At 38.4% G+C, this 20,758-nt stretch overlaps 1 protein-coding gene across 6 annotated transcripts in view; it reads right to left on the minus strand.

The window, feature by feature from the left end:
- The window catches only part of klc1a (kinesin light chain 1a), a 135,344-nt gene that overhangs the window by 34,554 nt on the left and 80,032 nt on the right, over positions 1-20,758 (minus strand). For 3 of the 6 annotated variants that reach the window (XM_072490067.1, XM_072490094.1, XM_072490084.1), the window contains exons 12-14: positions 20,370-20,478; positions 19,478-19,639; positions 1,436-1,566 (exon numbers count right to left, since the gene is read on the minus strand). In XM_072490067.1, the coding sequence (XP_072346168.1) occupies positions 1,436-1,566; positions 19,478-19,639; positions 20,370-20,478 (402 nt within the window). Of the gene's footprint in view, positions 1-1,435; positions 1,567-5,215; positions 6,151-19,477; positions 19,640-20,369; positions 20,479-20,758 lie in introns of those variants that run through there. The other 3 variants (XM_072490076.1, XM_072490110.1, XM_072490102.1) reach the window with 3 other exon arrangements.

Below are 20,758 nucleotides of genomic sequence, written 5' to 3' on the forward strand. Positions count from 1 at the left end.
GACTTTCAATAAGTAGCTATCAAATGTAAAATACTACTTTGGGCAAGTCCGCTAGATGCCCACCCAGCCCCACAACGGCTAGCCCACCCTTGTCACACCAAACTCAGGCCAATGCTGTCACCTCCCCATCCATTGCATGCCTCCTTCTCCACCCTACTCCTCGATCATGGGCTCTCCCTAGCCATCGGGCATGGTGTCCCCTCCACCCATTGATCAAGGGTTCTCCCTTCCCCACCCCACCCCTCATCAAATCAGGAATGTGATGGAATACTGTTGCCTAAAAATTTGCAGATCCAGTCTGGATAGCAGACAGAAAGGTTGAGAGGAGGTGGTCCACAAATGGTGGGGCTAGGTAGTCAGCCCATGGGGGGGGGGGGGGGGGGGGGGGTGTCTGTGGTTGGGTGGGGGATTGAACCCATCTCCATCACCTCTCGGCAGAGCATTCCAGACCTTAACCACCTGCTGCATGGAAAAGTTTTTTCTGATATCACTTACTTCTTTCGCCTGTTACTTTAATTTTGAATATCTCGAACAAAACTCCTCTCTGGCTGCTTCTCTCCAGAGAAAACAGTGCTAACTTCTCCAATCCATCTTCATAGCTGAAGCTCCTTATTCTTGGAATCATGAATCTTTTCTGCACACTCTCTAATGCATTCATATCCTTACTAAAGTGTGGTGCCCAGAACTGGGTGCAATACTCCAGTTAAGGTAAAACCAGTATCTTAAACAAGTTCAATATATAACCTTCTTGCTCTTGTAGTCCATGCCCCTATTAATAACATCTAGAATACTGTGTGCTTCATTAACCATTCTCTGAACCTGCCCTGCTACCTTTACAATGATTCTAAAGGTTCACACCCAATATTTGGATTTAGATGGGCTTATGCATTATGACACTGTAGAAGTTAGAAAGCACAGACACTAGGTGATTTGATTGAGGTTTATAAAACAATGAAGAAAGTGGACAAGAACAAATGAATTTCAACTGGATAGGCCAGGAGGCAAAAGGCGTCACAAGTTATGGCAGCCAAAACTATGTTGAGTGTTAGGAGTTCTTTTCCTCAGATATTATATTAATATATTCTGCCCATTTGGCATGTTTTGTTCAAACTGGTTCTCAGCAGCAAAGCTCATTTTATTCATGACTATCTAACTGCCTATTAACAAATTATCAGGCTATTATATTTTTTTACAGAACTATAGTAACTGCACTTCAAAAAAATACTTTGTTGGCTGCAAACTGTTTTGGGGCATTCAGAGGATGTGAAAGATGCAAAAAAATGCAAATCTTCCTTTCTCCTTCCAATAATGAAACTAGGCGTGTCACATTTCATGTACATGTATTAGGAATTACATTTTCATAATAACATCTACAATACACACAGCTCTATGCCAGAGTCAAAACCAGAATCACTAGATATTAAAAATGAATTACCCAGAATTCTTTGGCTCATTATCTCGTGGACTTCCACCTTTTAGTTTTCTGACTAGTTTTTCACTACTGCGTCTGATGGAGGCACGAAGTTTGCTGAAGGAGCCACTACGTTTCAGAGATCCAGTTCCATCCTGAAAACCAAATGATATGAAATGTGTCTATTTTAACATGAGCAGAAAAACATTTAAAGTAAACCTCAACACTACCGAACAATACACAAAGAACCATAAAAATACACGTGTTAGTAATAAGTTTCATTTTCTCTATAAAACAAAATGGAGAGGAACCCTCCCATTTACCAATTTTCATATATGAATTCATTAAGTGCAAAATGCATTTATCTTGAAACTTTTTTTTTTAAGCATTGTTAAATTATGCTGCACATGTTTCCCAAAATAATTCTCCACTAAGGAACCTTTGTCAATATAGAATCCTTTTTTTGGATTAACTTAAGAGTACCCAATTATTTTTTTCCTATTAAGTGTGCACATTTTTCGGTTGTGGATGTGAAACTCACGCAGACACGGGGAGAATGTGCAAACTCCACACAGACAGTGAACCAGGGCCGGGATCGAACCCGGGTCCTCAGCGCCGTAGGGAGCAATGCTGCCTGTCAATACAGAATCCTAATTATTGAATGGATGTCTGCAAAAGCTTTTCTAAACCTAATCTATTCTAACCTGAAGCATAAACTCTGTTCCTCCCTCCATGGGTGCTGCCTGAAGTGGGTAACTAAAGTGATTTTAAGATTGATATCAAGACATGCATTAATAGCTTTAGAATAGGCAATTGTAGTTATGAGAGCTCTTTCTAAGAATGACGGGTAATATAGCCTATACTGTAGGCAAGATAGCCAGTAGTGTGGGACCTAATTAAAAATCACAAGTCGGAAAACTTAACAACCCTCACCAGATTGGTGAAAAAACCTTAGGATGATAAAGAGCACAGCCTCGTAGACTTAGAGCTGAGGCATTCACAGCCTCCCAGCAAGATAACAGAGAACATCTGCAGCCTGAACAATTCAACTCATTAGGTATGTAACTGAAGCTTGTATTAAGCAGCAAGTAGAAAGGTGATAAGCAAAAGATATAAATATGTTACACAATCTTTGTATCTGCGACATAACCTGGGAACCAGGCTGTGTTTCTCCCAGCATATGCTTGAATAAAATCTTTGCTTCCTAGAGGCTCACAGACTCCATAGTGGATACTTTTTACTACAACACTGATTTATGTACTTCCAGGTTTTTCTTTTTTATTCCAAATCTGATTTATATACTATATTGTGTTGTATAATGTTCTTGTCCTTTTCAACAAGATAATACAGATTAATCAGTTGTAAGTCACTGAATTATAACGGTCAATATAACTTGTATTGTTCGTGCACCTTTTTCTCCCAGTAATTAGGAGTCTAGATAATTTATTATTTTTATCAACATATTTGGCACAATGAATACAAATTGTCCAACGTCCCAGCCTTTGATACTGCATTGTCTTTTAGATGTGCCATGAACATTTATAATAGTTTGTGCTAAATATCACATAAATCAAATCATGCAATACCACTGAATGAATTACAAATATTTAGATAATAAACATGAAATTTCCATTTCAGATTTGCTGTATTTTCTTATACAAAGCAACTTATTTACCTTTGAATGTAGCTCTGTATTTTTCAGTCTCACAGGACACATATACAGTGGTTATAGTTACACATTTTAAATTCTAGCGCCTTGGATATAGTAGACCTTAATTTTTAAACAGTTAGAACTGAACACCCATGCATCCAGCTGCATGGAATCATTACTTTTCTCGACTTTCCACGCTACTAATATTTTAATTATAAAAATGCAATAAAAGCTCTTTCATTTTCCTTTCTTTCTTCAATGTACTGACTTTTGCTGGAGTACAATTCCATCTACATCAGCATCTTTGATATCTCCCCTGACTGGCCATGTATTAGGTACAAATCTAGAAAAACATTGCTGACAGGTTATTGACTGTAGACTGTATCGGTCGAGTGAGACCCACACGATTTATTTTCTGGAAGAGGTCCCTGGATAGCAATCAGCTATAATAATCTGATTTTAATCTCCCTAGACCAGGGCACCAAGGCTAACTGTTGCACTTCAAATTAATGTCTGAAACTACATTATTTTGCAGACCATGAATCAAACTTTCGACCTCCTGATTTGCATATATTAGTGTCACAATGGGTACAACTGTTAACTATTGAGAGAGATTTAATCCAGCTTGCAATCAACATAAAATATGTAATCTCTTTTGTTTTGAAATTTAGAGTACCCAATTCATTTTTTCCCAATAAGGGGCAATTTAGCGTGGCCAATCCACCTAGTCAGCACATTCTTTATGGTTGTGGGGGTGAGACCCAAAGTATCTAATCTCTATACCACATTTTTTCTCCTCTCCGGTTAAAATGAATGGTTAACAGCGCTCCCTGGATGCGAAAATCCTTTTGTTTTTTTAAATATAGCAGAGGCTGAATGCAAATCCATTCTAAGATTTTGTATATTAATGTCTTCAGGAGATTAAATATTTATTAATGCTTCATTGCTTGAAAGAACAGGTGTTTCAAGTTTTGCTTTTGGTTCTATCAACCTACTACTTCCATGACAAATGCATAGAGTAGCATTTCTCATTTTCATATTATAAAGAGGATATAGAAGGTTAGAAAGTGACAAGGAAATTTACATGGATGATAGAACCATCAAAGACTGAACTTGTTGGGGCTCTTTTACCCATAAAAGAGATGGCTGACCTGATAGAGGCTTTTAAAATTAAGAAAAGGTTTGATAGACTAGGTGTAGAGATGTTTCCACTTGTGAAGTCAATACAAAACTCCATAGCATAAATAAAGTAGTCACTAGTAAATCGAATAAAGAATTCAATAGAAACCTCTTAACCTAGAAAGTGGTTTGAATATGGACCTTATTACATAAAAATATAGAATCCCTACAGTGCAGAACGAAGCCATTCAGTCCACCAAGTCTGCAGCGACCCTCTGAAAGTGCACCCTGCCTAAGCCCACTCTGTCACCCTATCCCCATAATCCCACCTAACCATTGGACACTAAGGGGCAATTTGGCATGGCCAATCCACATAACTCGCAATCTTTGGATTATGGGAGGAAACAGGAGCACCCAGAGGAAACCCACACAGACACGGGGAGAAAGTGCAAACTCCACACAGTCACCCAAGGACTACATTTTTCTTCCGGAAATCATTGCAATACTTTTCATTTTCGAATTATGCAACCTAACAAATTAAAATTCACTATTGTGAAGTTCTTCCTCATTCCTCTTTTGAAGTGCTATAAAACATTGAAGAAATTTTTTAAATATCTGGATAAAATTATTACTCATCTCGATTGTCAAAAATTCTGTTCTAATGGTTGGTAAAAATGCTACTGCAACCCATACAAGTCTTGGTGACAAACCTTTCAGCTTTACTTAAGTTTGTTAAAACCTCCAGCAATCTGATTAAATTCAACGTGTTATAAAGCCTAATACATTTATTTTTATTTACTCAGTTATGTAACATAGACAAAATGATCTTCAAATTTCAAGTCAACTTCATTATTGATTCTTAATGGTTATTGATTAAGTTATACCCAAGTTATGATATCCCATGTCGTAGGGAAGAATGTCTTAAGAGTGTTCTGTCAAATTCATAATGGTGTATTTAGCAAGCCCAGGAGTTCTATATGGAGGGCGCATTGAAGAAATAAGCATCACAAAGCAGACCAGAGGCAAAAGACAGATCAGTTAGACACTGAACTAGTTTATTAAGAGTTAGAAAAGAGACAATCACACATACCACTGGACACTCATGAAACCAGTGAAGATCAGTTTATAAATGCACTATGATTTGACACAAATTCCACCCCAGAATAAAAACAGTTTAACAACGTTTTTTAAAGACCCTTAGACTACAAGAATTTTAATAAGTTGAGCACAAAGAACATGCCTAGTTTTTACAGTTTTTGACTATACCACAACATGCTATTTCATCAATATTTTTCCTCACTCGAGAACAACCATGACTGATCATTTTATAGAATGAAGAATTAGAAGGTCTGTCTTGCTATTAAAGAACAAAGATGCCAAACCATAAAATTCTCAAATGGAGGCCAATCAAGCCTAATAATTCAGTGAACATAACTGTAATAAAATATAAACAGCGGAGTGTTAAAATAAAAACAGAAAATGCTTGAAAGATTCAACAGATCTGGCAACATCTGTTGAGAGAAATAGAATTAACATTTTAAGTCTGTACAATTCTAACGCTGTCTCTCTCTCCACAGATGCTACCAGACCTGCCGAGTTTTTCCAGCATTTTCTGTTTTTATTTCAGATTTCCAGCATCCGCAATATTTTGTTTTCATTTCAACATTAAATACGTGTTTTGATTTTAAAGTATAGGTCACCATTCATTTATATATCGGCTGGCATTTCCGTTAATGTAAGGTTCAGTCAATTGTAGCAATTAATCATTTTGAACAGATATATCAAGGCTACAAATATATAATAAACTACTCTGCAGAATTACAACAGCCTTGAAACAGTTCTCAGTAAATAAAGTATAGTGTTTGTAGACAAAGTTAGAAATTGCAGTACTGCAGAGAAGTTAAAGCCTGAAGATGCTGCATGCCCTTCATGCCGGAGACATAATTAGTATCACAAAGGGTTTCTATGCCTGGCAGACAAAAGAGAGGAAAGAAAACAAGTCAAAACTGTTGCAAAAGCTTCAACAGTTTCAATTGTTTAAGGAACTTACATAACAGTATTTCTAGGTCAAACAAAGATCACACTTGCTGCTCATCACTTGCTAGTCCGGCTTAAATGCATCAATTAGTAAACTTATTTACTGAATGCACTGGCACTGTTATGCTACCCCTTAAAAGTGGTGAGGGGGATAAAAGAGGGGGGGGGTTAGAAGTGAGCAGGAAGAAAGGCGGAAGCAATCGTTGGGGGTCTGGGGGGGGGGGGGGGGGGGGGGGGGAGATGATAAAAGTGTGTGGGGCCAAAATAAGCATGAGGGACATGTAGAGGGAAAAAGGAAGAGAGACGGGAGAGGAAGAAAAATACTTTGTCTAGAACTTCCCAAATAGCATTACAGCCAATTCAGTCTTAAAAGTACAATCACTCTTGTAATGTAGGCAGTGTGGCAGCCAATTGCATACACAGTGATAATGACCAGATAATCTGTTTTAGTGATGTTGGTTGAACAATAAATATTAGTGAGGACATCCAGCAAAGTTATGCTGCTCTTCTTTGACGTAGCACCAACACAACTCTGCTCAATCTTTATTTCCACAAGAGGAAAGGGTGTAGAGGAAGGCCACAAGGTTAATTCCCAGGTTGCAGCATCTTTGTTACCAGGATACTCAAAGTGCTAGCACTCTACATAATAGAGAAGCATAGACTTCAGAATAATTTGATCAGATTTAGAAGATATCGAAAGGGATAGATTATGTTTATGCAGTTTGTTTGGTTAGGGAGTATCAGGGTTCACAATCCATTCTCAAGTTATGTGAAGCTAGATCCAAGTTCCATGTTAAGAGGTGGTTCGTTTGAACAGAATAGTGGACATTTGGAACTGACTGCCAACTCATGTGCTAAAAGTTGATTTGTTGCAATCTTTCAAGCAAGACCTGGGTTGGTTTCTGGTTGAAGCAGAGATTACCTACAAATGGTAGACATTGTATAACATTATTCTGGGTCTAAGTGGTCTCCTGACTAGTTTTGATTACCTAACGGCGTTGGAAAGAAAATTTCCATATTTATCCCCCTTTCCCAGTGGATTAGTGGCTTTCAAGTGGGGTGGGAAGTGTTTATGTTATAATGATTAGGCACTGCCGTTCCAGGGTCAGGCTGGATGGGCTAATGGATTTTCTCTATGATTGTTCATATTTGTAAAATGAGACAGAGGGGAATGGGAGAGAGAAAAGAGCAGCTATTGCAGTTGTTGGCAATTTAGCGTGGCCAATCCACCTAGCCTGCACATCTTTGGGTTGTGGGGGCGAAACCCACGCAAACACGGGGAGAATGTGCAAACTCCACATGGACAGTGACCCAGAGCCGGGATCGAACCTGGGACCTCGGCGCCATGAGGCAACCGTGCTAACCACTTGCGCCACCGTGCTGCCCTTACTTAACTGTTCTTAATACACATGGTTCTACATACATACATGTTACTTTATGGTGAATGTATTCATGTGGATCTTCAATCTATGTTTAACCCAAGAACAGTCAAAGTGATAAGGAATAGAATGGGCCGAAAGGTGGCCAGCAGTGCTTGTTACAGACCGAGAAGGAAGCCTCACAGAGATAGAGTGATCTGTGGTGAGAATCTTTACAAATGATTAATGGGGATTCTCAGAATGGACTTATAGATACTTATCAACCTGCCCAGTCAAATTAAAGGAATTTAATCACAATTAGGAAATGAGAAGCATCAAAATAAAATCACTTAATTTTTTTTACATAGAGCAAAATAAAGTTTGCAACATACATGGTGGGGACCAGTCGAAGCTGAAAAATGGTGAAAAAGCTTTGAATATGACTTTAAAAGATTTAATTATAGAAATATGGTTATTCATAATTGAAATATTCAACAACATTCCACAAATATAATTTGAGACACTTTTTGATCATTCCTTGACTTTGGGTTTGACAAATTGACTATTATCAAGGCTTTTGTCTGCAATTGAGATATTTGGTAGGAGTTTCATGTGTTGATTCTCTCCAATTATATATCTGTTCTTCAACAATTGTTATCAATCAGATCACTGTTAAAAATGCAGTTAAACCTGTGGGCAGCACGGTGGCGCAGTGGCTAGCATTGCTGCCTCAAGGCGTCGAGATCCCGGTTTTGATCCCGGCCCGGGGTCACGGTTTATGTGGAGTTTGCACATTCCCCCTGTGTTTGCGTGGGTTTCACCCCCACAACCCAAAAGATGTGCAGGGTACATGGATTGGCCATGCTAAATTTCCCCTTAACTTGAAAAAATGAATTGGGCATTCAAAATTTATAATTAAAAAAATGCAGTTGAACCTGATTGAACAAAGTGCAACTTTTTAGAGTTTCAAACAGTGATCTGAAACTGGAAACGGGAGGTTCGTGCCACATCAACTAATTTCACTGATTGCTGGCCCGAGGCAGGAGAGGGTGAAGGGGTGGAGGGGATGGGAATTCAACAGCACAGCCTGTGGCACAGTAGTGAGTGGCAGACCACAATTTCAGGATTTCTGCGTTAATCTGTACGTGCAAAATCTTAAAGTTGCAGTCAGTTTCAGAGGTGTAATGACAGCAAAGACCAACAAGTTTGCGGTCAGAAACCCACTGATATAATCAGGGACAAAAATGTCTGTTTCCTCTTTAGTTTGTATTTTTATTGAAAATGTAATGAATACACGTGGGTTCTCCCTTTCAAGACAATTTTCTAGTCTCATTCATGTTGTAAGGGAGCATTGGACTTGAATTTAAGAATATATTATTGGAGAGAATCAACACATGAAACTCCTACCAAATATCTCAATTGCAGACAAAAGCCTTGATAATAGTCAGTCTGCCAAAAATCAAGGAATGATCAGAGTGCCACAAAGAAAAAAAATCTATAAGGCAACAAAGAATGACAAGAAAGGAGGCAAGGAAAGCTCATTAATCAATGCAAATTCCAGATCAAAATAATTCTATAAAGAAATCGGGAGGGATTCTCAGTCACGTTGCACCAGTTTTCTGGTGCATCGCGCCCCCACCGGTAGCGGGATCCTCCGTCCCGGCAGCCGGCCAATGGGGTTTCCCATTGTGGCTACCCCCACGCCATCAGGAAATCTACGGGTGTGAGTGCACTGCCAGCGAAGCAGAGGATCCCGTCGACAGAGAATCCAGCCCATCATATTTAATGCTGTTTTATAATCATTCAAAATTTGTAGATATTAAGCTAACAACAGCAGAAAAGATCTTGCTTAACATTTTAGATATTGTCTCATTTATAAAAGTAAACTATATTTTTGAATTACATATTCTATGATCCAAATATTTAAAGTTTGTTAAAGATTCTCAATGTATTAATTGTGTACAATGAATAATGCACAATTATACAAACTGGAACGTGTTGGAATGAACAAATCCAAAAATGATCACGTGAAAATGAATATGGGCGCAAGTCAGAGCGAGAGTTATAGGAGAGTTCGGGCTTGAAAACAAATGGACAGAGCAAAAGTTCCAGGGAGAGTCAGTGCTAGGTGCCACTGCTGCTGCCAGTGTTCAGACATCACAGGAAGGTCGTACATTGATTGGCTGGCGAGTATTGCTGACCAGGGGCAGACTCTCAACAATGGGAAGATTAAAAATGATCGATCAATTGCATCAAGTGAGGATTACCTTTTATTTTTAAGTGAGATTTATTACAACTAGGAAATTGTGTTACGCCTTGGTAGGATTTTTTAGTACTAGCAAGGTTTATCTATTAATAGTAGTAAGGTCTATTAATATTTGTAAGATTTTTTAAAGCAGTAAAGTGAACTAATAAGGCTGCTCCAGCCACAAGCATGCCCATCCAATGAGTTGAGAACTAGTTAATGGATAGAAAACAGTGCAGGAATAAATGGGTTACTTTCAAGTTGATAAGCTGTGGCTAGTGGGGTACCGCAACGATCAGTGGTTGGATGCCAGCTATTCAAAATCCATATTAATGATTTGGATGTGGGGATTAATGGTAATATTTCCATCTTTGCAGATAACACTAGGTGGAAGTGAGAGTTGTGAGGTGGATGCAAAGATGTTTCAAGGAGATCTGGAGAGGCTAAGCATGGGCAAAAATTTGACAAATGGAATACAATGTGGAGAAATGGGAGGTCATCAACTTTTGTAGCAAAAACAAAAATAGAGTATTTCTTAAATGGAGAGAAGCTGGGGAAGCGTTGGACTTCAAAGGGACATGGATGTCCTTGTTCATGAGTCACTGAAAGCTATCAGGCAGGTACAGCAAGCAATTAAGAAGGCAAATAGTATGTTGGCCTTTATAAGATACTTTGAGTATAGAAGTAAAGATGTCTTATTGCAATTAAATAGAGCTCTTAAGTGTGCCGTTTTATTCTCTTAACCAAAGGAAAAACACATACTTGCCATCGAGGGAGTACACCAAGGTTCACTAAATTAATTTGTGAGATGGAAGGATTGTTCCGAGGAACAATTAAATTGTTTGGGCTTTTATTCTCTGAAGTTTAGACAAATGAGACATATCTCATTCAAACACACAACATTCTTACAGGGTAGATTCAAGAAGGATGCTTCCCCTGGTTGGGATGTCTAGAACCAGGGCAAATCTCACAATAAGGGACATGACATTTAGACTGAGATGAAGAGGAATTTTGGCACTCAGAGAATGGTGGGTCTTTTGAATTTTCTGCCCCAGAGGGCTATGGAGGCTCTGTTGCCAAGTATGTTCAAGATTGAGATTGATAGATTTCTACATATTAAAATATTGAGGGATATGGAAAACAGTGGAGGAAAATGGTGTTCAAGTAGAAGATCAACCATGATCTCACTGAATGGTGGAGCAGGCCTAGGTGGGTTGAATGGCATACTTCTGTGGTTATTTCTCATGTTATATTCGTATTTTGTGCTATGTGGGAACTCCAGGACACTTCCCATATCCTAGATAACCATTGGTGCAGGGTGTGTCGTCAGTTGCAGCAGCTTGAGCTCTGGGTTGTGGAACCTGTGCAGTCGCTGGCGTCACTGTGGTGCATCCATGTATCCGTGAGGCTGAGAGCTAGGATGTCACTGCGCAGCTGCAATGCACTCGAGGGGGCGGGAAGAGAGAGAGAGGTGAACAGTCAGCAGTCGTGGTCCATTGTAATGCTGGAGAAAGAGGATGTCCCAAAGGGGCCAAGGACAGAACTGATTTGGCTAGAGATGAGGAACAAAAAAGGTGAAATTACATTTTAGGCCACTACCTTGTGGGAAGAATGAGGAACAAATTTGCAAAATATTTGCAGAGGTGCAGAAATTATAGATTAGTTAGAATGGGGGACTTTTAACTATCCAAATATAGGCTGGGATAGTGGTAGAGCAAAGGGAAGACAGGGGCAAGAGTACCCAGAGTGTGTTCAGGAGATTTTTCCACAGTAGTATGTACCCAATCCAATGAGAAAATATGCACTGCTAGACCTGGCTCTTGGGAATGAGGTGGGCCAAGTAGATCAAGTGACAGTGGGATATCATTTAAGGAGCAGTGATCATTGCGCCACTGTGGCGGCAGTGGTTAGCGCTGCTGCTGCATAGCACCTGGACTCCGGTAAATGTGTAGAGTTCTCCCCGTGTCTGCATGGGTTTCCTCTGGGTGCTCCAGTTTCCTCCCACAGTCCAAAGATGTGCAAGTTAGGTGCATTGGCCATGTTACATTGCCCCTTAGTCTCCAACAGTTAAATGGGGTCATAAGTTTAGGGCAGGGATTTGGCCTGGGTGGGGTGCTCTTTTGGGTTGGTGCAGACTCGATGGGTCAAATGGCCTCCTTCTGCACTGTAGGGATTCTATGATTCTATAAGGTTTAGGATGATATAGAAAAGGACAATGAACAATCCAGAATAAGACTAATTAACTGAGGGAAAGCCAACTTCAACATGGTAAGGATGGCTCTGGGTCAAATACATTTGTGTCAAAGGTTGGCAGGAAAATAGGTAGCTGAACAATGGACTACCAACAAAGAGCTGGTTTGCGCACAGTCATGACATATTCACTCAAAAGGGAAAGGTAGGACAAACAAATCCAGAGTTCTCAGAATGACAAAGGAAATAGAAATTAAGGTAAATTAGTAAAAGTGTGCTTATGACAGGTGTCAGGTGGAAAATACAATTGAAAACCACGCTGAGTACAGAATGTTCAGAAGAGAGGTGAGAAAGCACATAAGAGAAGCAAAGAGAGAACATGAAAAGAGGCTAGCAGCTAACATACAAGGAAATTCCAAAGTCTTCAACAGGCATATAAATAGTAAACGGGTAGTTTTAAAGGAGGAGTAGGACCAATTAGGAAAATTGCAACATTACACCCTTGTTTAAAAAATGGGGCTAAGGATGAACCCAGCAACTTCAGTCGGGTCAGTTTAACTTTGTGGCAGTTAAATTTCTAGAAAGTATAATTGAGGACAGAATTAACGGTCACTTGGACAAATAGGAGTTAATTGAGAGCCAACATGGATTTAAGGGAAAATCATGCTTAATTAACTTCATAGAGTTTTTCAAAGAGGGTACAGAGACAGTCTATGAGGGCAATGCTGTTGATGTAGTGTACATGGATTTCCAAAAGCCATTTGTTACCCATACAGCAGTTAAGGCATGTTGAATAAAAGGGATAGTAGCAACATGGATACAAAATTGGCTGAGTGACAGGAAACAGTGTGATAATAGTTAATGGATATTTTTTGTGCTGGAGTAAAGTTTCTCGTGGAGTTCCCCAGAGGTCAATATTGGGACCCTTGCTTTTCCTGATATATATATTAATGTGTACAGGGAATCATTTCAAAATTCATGGACAATACAAAACTTGTTAGCATTGGGAACCGTGAGGACAGTGCAGAACTTTAAACGGGCATGGGCAAGTTGGTGGAATGGGCAGATAGGTTGCAGGTGTAGTTCAATATGGGGAAATATAGGTGATACATTTTGGTAAGAAAGACAGTTTAAAGGGTGCAACTGTAAAAGGGGTGCAGAAGAGGGACCTGTGTGTATAAGTGCTGGATCATTAAACATGGCATGACAGGATTAAGCAGTTAAAAAAGCATGCCTAGTCTTCATTAATAGAGGCATAAAGTACAAGAGCTTGTATAATATACTTGTTAGACCTCAGCTGGAATACTGCATACATATCTGGAAGTTGGAACTCTTTTCCTCCTTGGAGAAAAGGGCGAGAGAAGGTCTAATAGAAGTGTTCAAAATCATGAGGGGTCTGGACAGCTTAGACAGGTAGAAATTGTTCCTTTTGGCAGAAGATTTGAGAACCAGAAGGCACCAGATTTAAGACAGTTGGTAACAGAAGCAAAAAGCAATACGAGGGAAAATGTTTTCACATAGAAAGTGGTTAGGGTCTGGAATGCATTGCCTGAGACTGTGATGGAGGCAGGTTCAATAAAGCCATTCAAGAGGGAATAAAGGCAAGAGACTGGTACTAGGTAAAATGTTCATTCGAAGAGCCAGTGCAGACACAATGGGCCAAATGTCTTCCTGCTGCTCGTAACAATTCTGTGACTCTGTGAATATGCTTTCAATGTTGACATGCATTCTAAACTAATTTAGGAATTTGCTCAGTAACTAGGTTTGGGGTGGGGGGGGGGGGGCGTCCCTTGCATCACTGAATGGTTACAGCACAGGAGGAATTATTCGACTCACTGTGACTTTGTCAGCTCTCTGCAAGAGCAATTCCACTTCCCCGCCTACTCAGTAGCTCTGCAAAGTTTGTCTTATCAGATATTATCCAATACCCTTTTGAAAGCCATGACTGAATCTGCTTGCACCACATTCTCAAGCAGTGCATTCCAGATCCTAAACTCAGCGCATAAAAATGTCACATGTGGGGTTTTTTTTTTGCCAATCACCTTAATTTGGTGTCCGCTAGTTCTTGACTCTTCAGCCAATGGGAATAGTCTCTTCCCATCTACTCTGTACAGACCCAATATTTTGAACACCTCTATTAAATCTCCTCTCAACCTTCTCTAAGAAGAGCAGTTACATGGATAGATTGGAGAAGCTAGGGCTGTGGTTTCTCATCCCTGGAACTATTCTTCTGAATGTTTCCTTGTCCCCCCCCCCCGCATTTGTTGTTCGGATGTGACGATCACTGGCAAGGTCAGCATTTATTATCCATCCATTATGTTCCTGGAACTGAGTAGCAAGCATGTTAGGCCACATCAAGGGGCCCTTAAGAGTCAACCACATTGCTGTGGGTCTGAATTCACACGCAGATCAGAGAGGTAAGGATGTCAGGCTTCCTGCCCTAAAGGACATAAGTGAACCAGTGGAGTACCTTCTGCACCCTCTCGAACACCTTCACACCCTTCCTAAAGTGCGGTAGCTAAAATTGGACACCATACCCTCGTTGAGGCCGAATCAGTGGTTCGCCATTGTGATTGTGTATTCTTCGCTTATATTTATTAAGTCCAGCATCCCGTATGCCTTGCTAACCACTTTCCCAACCTTCCCCACCACCAAAATATTTGTGTACACATCTGCAAATTCTGAAATTGTGCCCTGCACATCCAAGTCTAGGTCATTAACACAGACCAGGAAAAACCCAAAACAGCCAGGCTTGGGTCTGGAGGAATGTAAAAAATTTGAATTCCAATGCCAACCCTGGCCAGCCGAGATTTCTGGGCCTTGGGAAACTTTGTAACTAAGGGAGTCAAAGACTGCTGCATCCAGGAGGTATGTGCCTTTTCACAACTGATGGATCCAGTTTCCTTGTTTTACCCACACCTTGCAATTAGATAACCTCTGCACCCCAACGGTGCCTTGGTGCTGAAAGATGCAGCAGATTGTGCTTTTCTTAGATGAAGTTAGGCACAAGTTATCAATTTCTTCAGCCATCAAGAAACAGTAATAGTTGGCATTGCCATCTCTGTGAAAAATGTTTTTTGTACACAAGATAAAACTACTTAGTACATCACAGAATTTACAGTGCAAGAGGCCATTCAGCCCATCGAATCTGCACCGGCCCTTGGAAAGAGCACCCTACCTAAGCCCACACCTCCACCCTATCCCCGTAACCCCATCTGATCTTTTTTGAAAACTAAGGTCAATTTAGCATAGCCAATCCACCTAACCTGCGCATCTTTGGACTGTGGGAGGAAATCGGAGCACCCGGAGGAAACCCACGCAGACACTGGGAGAACGTGCAGACTCCGCACAGACAGTGACCCAAGACGGAAATCGAACCTCGGACCCTGGAGCTGTGAAACAACTGTGCTAACCATTGCACTACCATGCTGCCCTGAATAACTCCTAACGTAACTCCCTACACTTCACCTACTGCTTTCTGTATGAGAGAAAACCACCTTCCCCACTTCAGTGGAGCATTTCATCCTGCATCACAACATTTGCCTGCAACTTAACTGTCTTATTCAGGTAAGAATTTCAAACCAGAAGACTCGGATACCCAAAACTTTCCTAATCTATTAAGTACTATTCTATTTTTCAAGTCCTATCTCTGCTACCATGCTCATATGAAGAAAAAAAAGAATGGGGTAACAATGATAAAAAGATACAAATTTACCTGAAATTTTTTTCACAATTAGCTAGTCAAATTTAAAACACTGACAATTTGTGTGTCTAAAGAAATGATCAAATCTCTATGCAATATATTGGTTACTAAATTATTGTGACTATTTAAAGAGGATCCGAATGAAACAGGACTAAAGATACATATGTACCCAGCATATATATTAGCAGGGTTCTCAAGATATGTCCAAAGGACCATTAAGTGATTTGTTAGTTTAAGAACTTTAGATCTCTCCATTTAGAATCCATCGTTACTTTGGGAGGTAACTGCACAAATAAAATCAAATGCAGATCTGATCACCAGACAGCATTAAATTATGACGGCCATTGACTGTATCTGCAAGGACACTACTTCTTACATTACAGTGCTCAATTAACTAATTGTTCTATTCTTAATTTATAACCCAAACTGTAACTATCATCTTTAGACTCCAGAGATGGTTGTGGAGCATGGCATAACCAGTTTGAATTTGAAAATGATTTCAACAGGTAGAGGAGCAAAAAAAGTAGAAACAGTCCTACTCATTTTGCCTGCTCCCACAGAGGCTATGCAAAATACTTTGATGTTTTATTTTTAGAAAAATAAATTTAAAGTACCCAATTATTTTTATTTCCAATGAAGGTGCAATTTAGCGTGGCCAATCCACCTACCCTGCACATCTTTGGGGTGTGGGGGTAAGACCCACGCACACACGGGGAGAATGTGCAAATTCCACACGGACAGTGACCCAGGGCCAGTATCGAACCAGAGTCCTCAGCACCATGAGGCAGTAGTGCTAACCACTGAGCCACCCATACTTTGATGTTTTTATCTTACTTTTAAAAACTCATGTGTCAGTTAATTTAATTTAATTAAATTAAAATTGCTTATTGTCACAAGTAGGCTTCAAATGAAGTTACTGTGAAAAGCCCCTAGTCGCCACATTCCAGCGCCTGTTCGGGGAGGCTGGTATGGGAATCGAACCGTGCTGCTGGCCTGCCTTGGTCTGCTTTAAAAGCCAGCGATTTAGCCCAGTGTGCTAAAACAGTACTTGATAAAGCACCAGTGATAAATTCATATAAACAGAAATTAGCATTGCCCAGCATTCAAGTTCATACTTGAACAATACCCAAAGTCAAATTTGTAAGAAAGGTACTGTGCACATGAGAACAAGAATGAGAAGGATAGTAGTTGACATTCCTAAATGTTGTACTGTATCATCTATGTGGGAACAGTCAACTCAAACAATGTCATGGGATTAAAATGTTAAAAAATTGTACATAAATGTAATTTTTCTAGAGAAACGCATTTTAAATCTCATTCTTTCTAGAATCTTGAATCTGTAAAATGTTAAAGCTATTTTTAATTCCTTTTTGTCCCAAATTAACATCAATTTCACTTTTTCAATTACATATGTTGAACTCAGTTTATCCTTTTTCTGTGCATGTGAAGAATGTTAGCACAAAGTAAAATTTGAAACAAAATACCTTAAATTGTGAATTTACAGGATATGTGAATAATCAGAATAGAACTTAAAATATACACAAATTAAATTTAAACATTTTTGTTAATTTTTTTTGAAGGGAAAATGTGACAAGTTATAAACTTAATTGTGCCAATTTGTCTGTATTAGGTAACCTTCTTCTCTAAAGATAGTCAAAACAACAACCAAACGTAAATTATGTAGTTCATATACTGGCATAGTTACACTTAAGACTGAATTTAGTCTTTTGAGATATTCAAATTATAAGTGAAACCAACAAGTTTTAAAATGAAAGCATAGAGACAGGGCTAAATTGAATTAAACCTTCAGATGTAGGGAATAGCATTAGTTAATTAGTCATTTATTTCATAGTTAGTAGATTATAGTGGATGAAAAGAATCAATCTTGCTCTGAAAGGTATTTCTAGCCGCCAATATGATCAGAGATATGACCCAGAAATAGTGTTAGCCATAATGTACAATTTAAAATATAAAAATGTACAAGCAAAAAGAAATTACTTACAAACCTTCTGTGTTCACACAAAAATTAGACCAAGGTGATTATATATTTGAAAAAGTGAGCATGCCAAATACAAGAGAAATATAGAGAGCTGTACAGTACACAGTACCAACATAAACTACATAATTTACAAAAGATAAACCTCTAGTATCTGCATTTCCTCATGGGAGTTCAAAAGGAAAAGACATTGATTAGTCAAAACACAATTCTGACTAGTTCTCATGGCAATAAGTTTCTAAGAAACAGCACCATCTTAACCATCACAAGGCTCACATACAATACCTATCAAAAGCAGAAGCAAAATATAGCAGTTGATAATGTATGGTGCTAAATAACACTACTCAATTTCTGCATCAAGATTATCTAATTTTAATTGGGAGTGTATTTTGCCAAATTTAGTTTATTCTCATGCAAAGAATATTTTATATTGTAATTGGCCATAATAAGTGGAATACTCCATTTTATGAAATGGTAAATAATAAGGAAAATATCTCCAATGTAAAATTAAATACAAATCCTATCTGCTGCCCTATCTTTCATGTCACACACTACCTTAGTTTGGTATTTCAATTTTATATTTCTGTAAGGTATGAAATCCAGGCCATGAAAGATTATTCCTTTCTCATTCATAAATCCATGCACAATTACGTGCACAAAAATCCATCAAAATATTATTTACCCATACAGTATTAATAAAGAAAAGTTAGAAACGCAATGAAATTTAGTGCTATAATAAAAGCTTTTCAATGCTCACAAGCCAAAAGTGGTTTGTCAGGAATTTCAGGCATAAAATACTTAGTTAGCAACCCTCAAGAATTTTGAGGCAAGTTCACATTACTAGTAAACAAGCACGGGAGTGCCTGCAGCATCAATGCATTCTCAGAACAAATGCTGCAAATCAAATGGCCTTTTCTCATTTTACATCTCAATCTTAAGGTAACCAAGCCATTTCAAAATAACTTTATCAAGCTTTTCAACCCAATTTCCTTAATAGATTTGTTCTGCATTAGTCCAGCCAAGACAGCCCCAGAGCTGGCCATTAGAAGATCTGAGAACTCAGAATTCAATTTATTCTGTAACCCTTAGGATCACAGAAGGCAACTGGAGAACTGCATAACCATTTATGGCTATGGTTAATCTATCCTATTTTTGCATTCTTGTACAAACATATAATAAAATCTAAATCAAAGTTAACAGATTCATCAAATTTAGCTTTCCACAGAATTAATTAAGAACATTACTTTTTATACATACACTGAAAGGCAATCTAAATTGGTGATTAGTTTAATTACAATATGCAGATTGTACTCCAATTTTATTTACATGCAGAGACCTTTTGAAGCGAAATTCCTCCATGTAAATAACCATTGTACGGCAATTTTAAGTTCAATTTCTAATAGCTTAAATTAAAATAAACTATTCAAGTGAAAAACTTAAGTGAAATTCCCATTTTCTAATAACCTTCTATTTTGTTAACAAGTGTGTGTGCGCAGTGTGTTATTATGCAACGGTTGCTTAGGAATGAAATAATTTGCAATATCAGCCCATTTTCAGAACATTGAAGTAATTTTAATTTGAAAAAGTTCAATCAGTGTTTTGAAATGAGAAACCTACTCTATGTTCAATTGTTCATTTACTCTGCATTAGTCGTTGTCAAACAAATGTTAAACATTAAGACTGCAATCTAAATACTGAAACATTTATTCTTGACCTTTTACTTGGGTACTAGTAACTGCAGATCTGTGGACTGTGTACTGTACTTACCCCATTCCACTCTACGCCCATACTCACTTCCTCGCCACCATCAGGACCACTCTCATATTTTACCACATCAGCATTTAGACTTTCACGGCTTCTTCTTTTTTCTATGCTTTCAGGATCATTAAGTACTTCAGCTACTCTTTTTTTATGGATATTATCCAGGCCCTGTGGACCAAAGATATTCATTTTAATTATTTTCATAATTCAAACATGCAAACACAAATGTAATATCAAAATAAAAATATAACTAACTTTATTCAAGCAAGCTAGAAATCATTTCAAAATATATTTAATGGAAATACATGGTTTTCACTAGAAAAGCCATATTAAAAATACACGGAACTTAATGTAATGACCATTTAAACAATATTTTTCTTATGATGTGATTCATTTTAATTTATTCATTTGTGAGATTTGGATTACGCTGACTAACCCAGCATTTATTTCTCATCTTGAATTGACCTTGAGATGATATTGATGAGCCTTCTTGAAATGCTGCAGTCCATATGGTATAGATACACCCACGTGCTGTTAGGAAGGGAGTTCCAGGATTTTGACCCAGTGACAGTGAAATAGTGAAGGAATAAGTAGCTTTATTTTATCCTAATCTCAAATTGTTGTGTACCCATATGCACTATAATAATTATTATTATTATAATTTGTACTGAGTGTATTAATCCCTAGTATCGAGTCAATAATGATATATTCTAAATTCCTTGGCATTTAGCTTTATGATTTTTGTATCACTAAAATGGTCTGATTGTCAGTGTGTCAAACAAGCAACCTGACATAAAAATGTGCAACAGCTTGGAATAAAAAAACACCTCCTTTCCACCCACACTTTGACTTAATTCTGTAACCGAAGTAATAAATACAGCAATGCAGCCAAGCTTACTTGTTTACGAGATCTCAGAGCTGCTTCTTCCAATGTTTCAGCTGCTTCAAACTTGCCCTGACGTTTATAAAGTGCTCCAAGGTTCTTCAATGTCGTTGTCACTGTCGGACTGTTTGAAGAGGAGATGAAAGTAAAATTTTGAAACAAAAATAGCCAAATCTGGAATGCAAGTATTTTGAAGCATTTTTCTCTTTAAATTGAATCAAATACCCACAAAGGTTCTTGAAATGGAAATCTACCCCAAATCAGAATCAAAGAAGATTGTATCCATGCAGCTAGCCTGATTCTATTCTTATGTATCCAATTGTAGCTGGTGAAAAAAACTACAATGGCTTTTCTTCCATTAGCTCAAATCCCCCAAGGATCTATTCCTAGACTCCTATTTCTAT

Source organism: Scyliorhinus torazame, chromosome 2, assembly GCF_047496885.1.
Source record: "Scyliorhinus torazame isolate Kashiwa2021f chromosome 2, sScyTor2.1, whole genome shotgun sequence".
Lineage (NCBI taxonomy): Eukaryota > Metazoa > Chordata > Chondrichthyes > Carcharhiniformes > Scyliorhinidae > Scyliorhinus > Scyliorhinus torazame.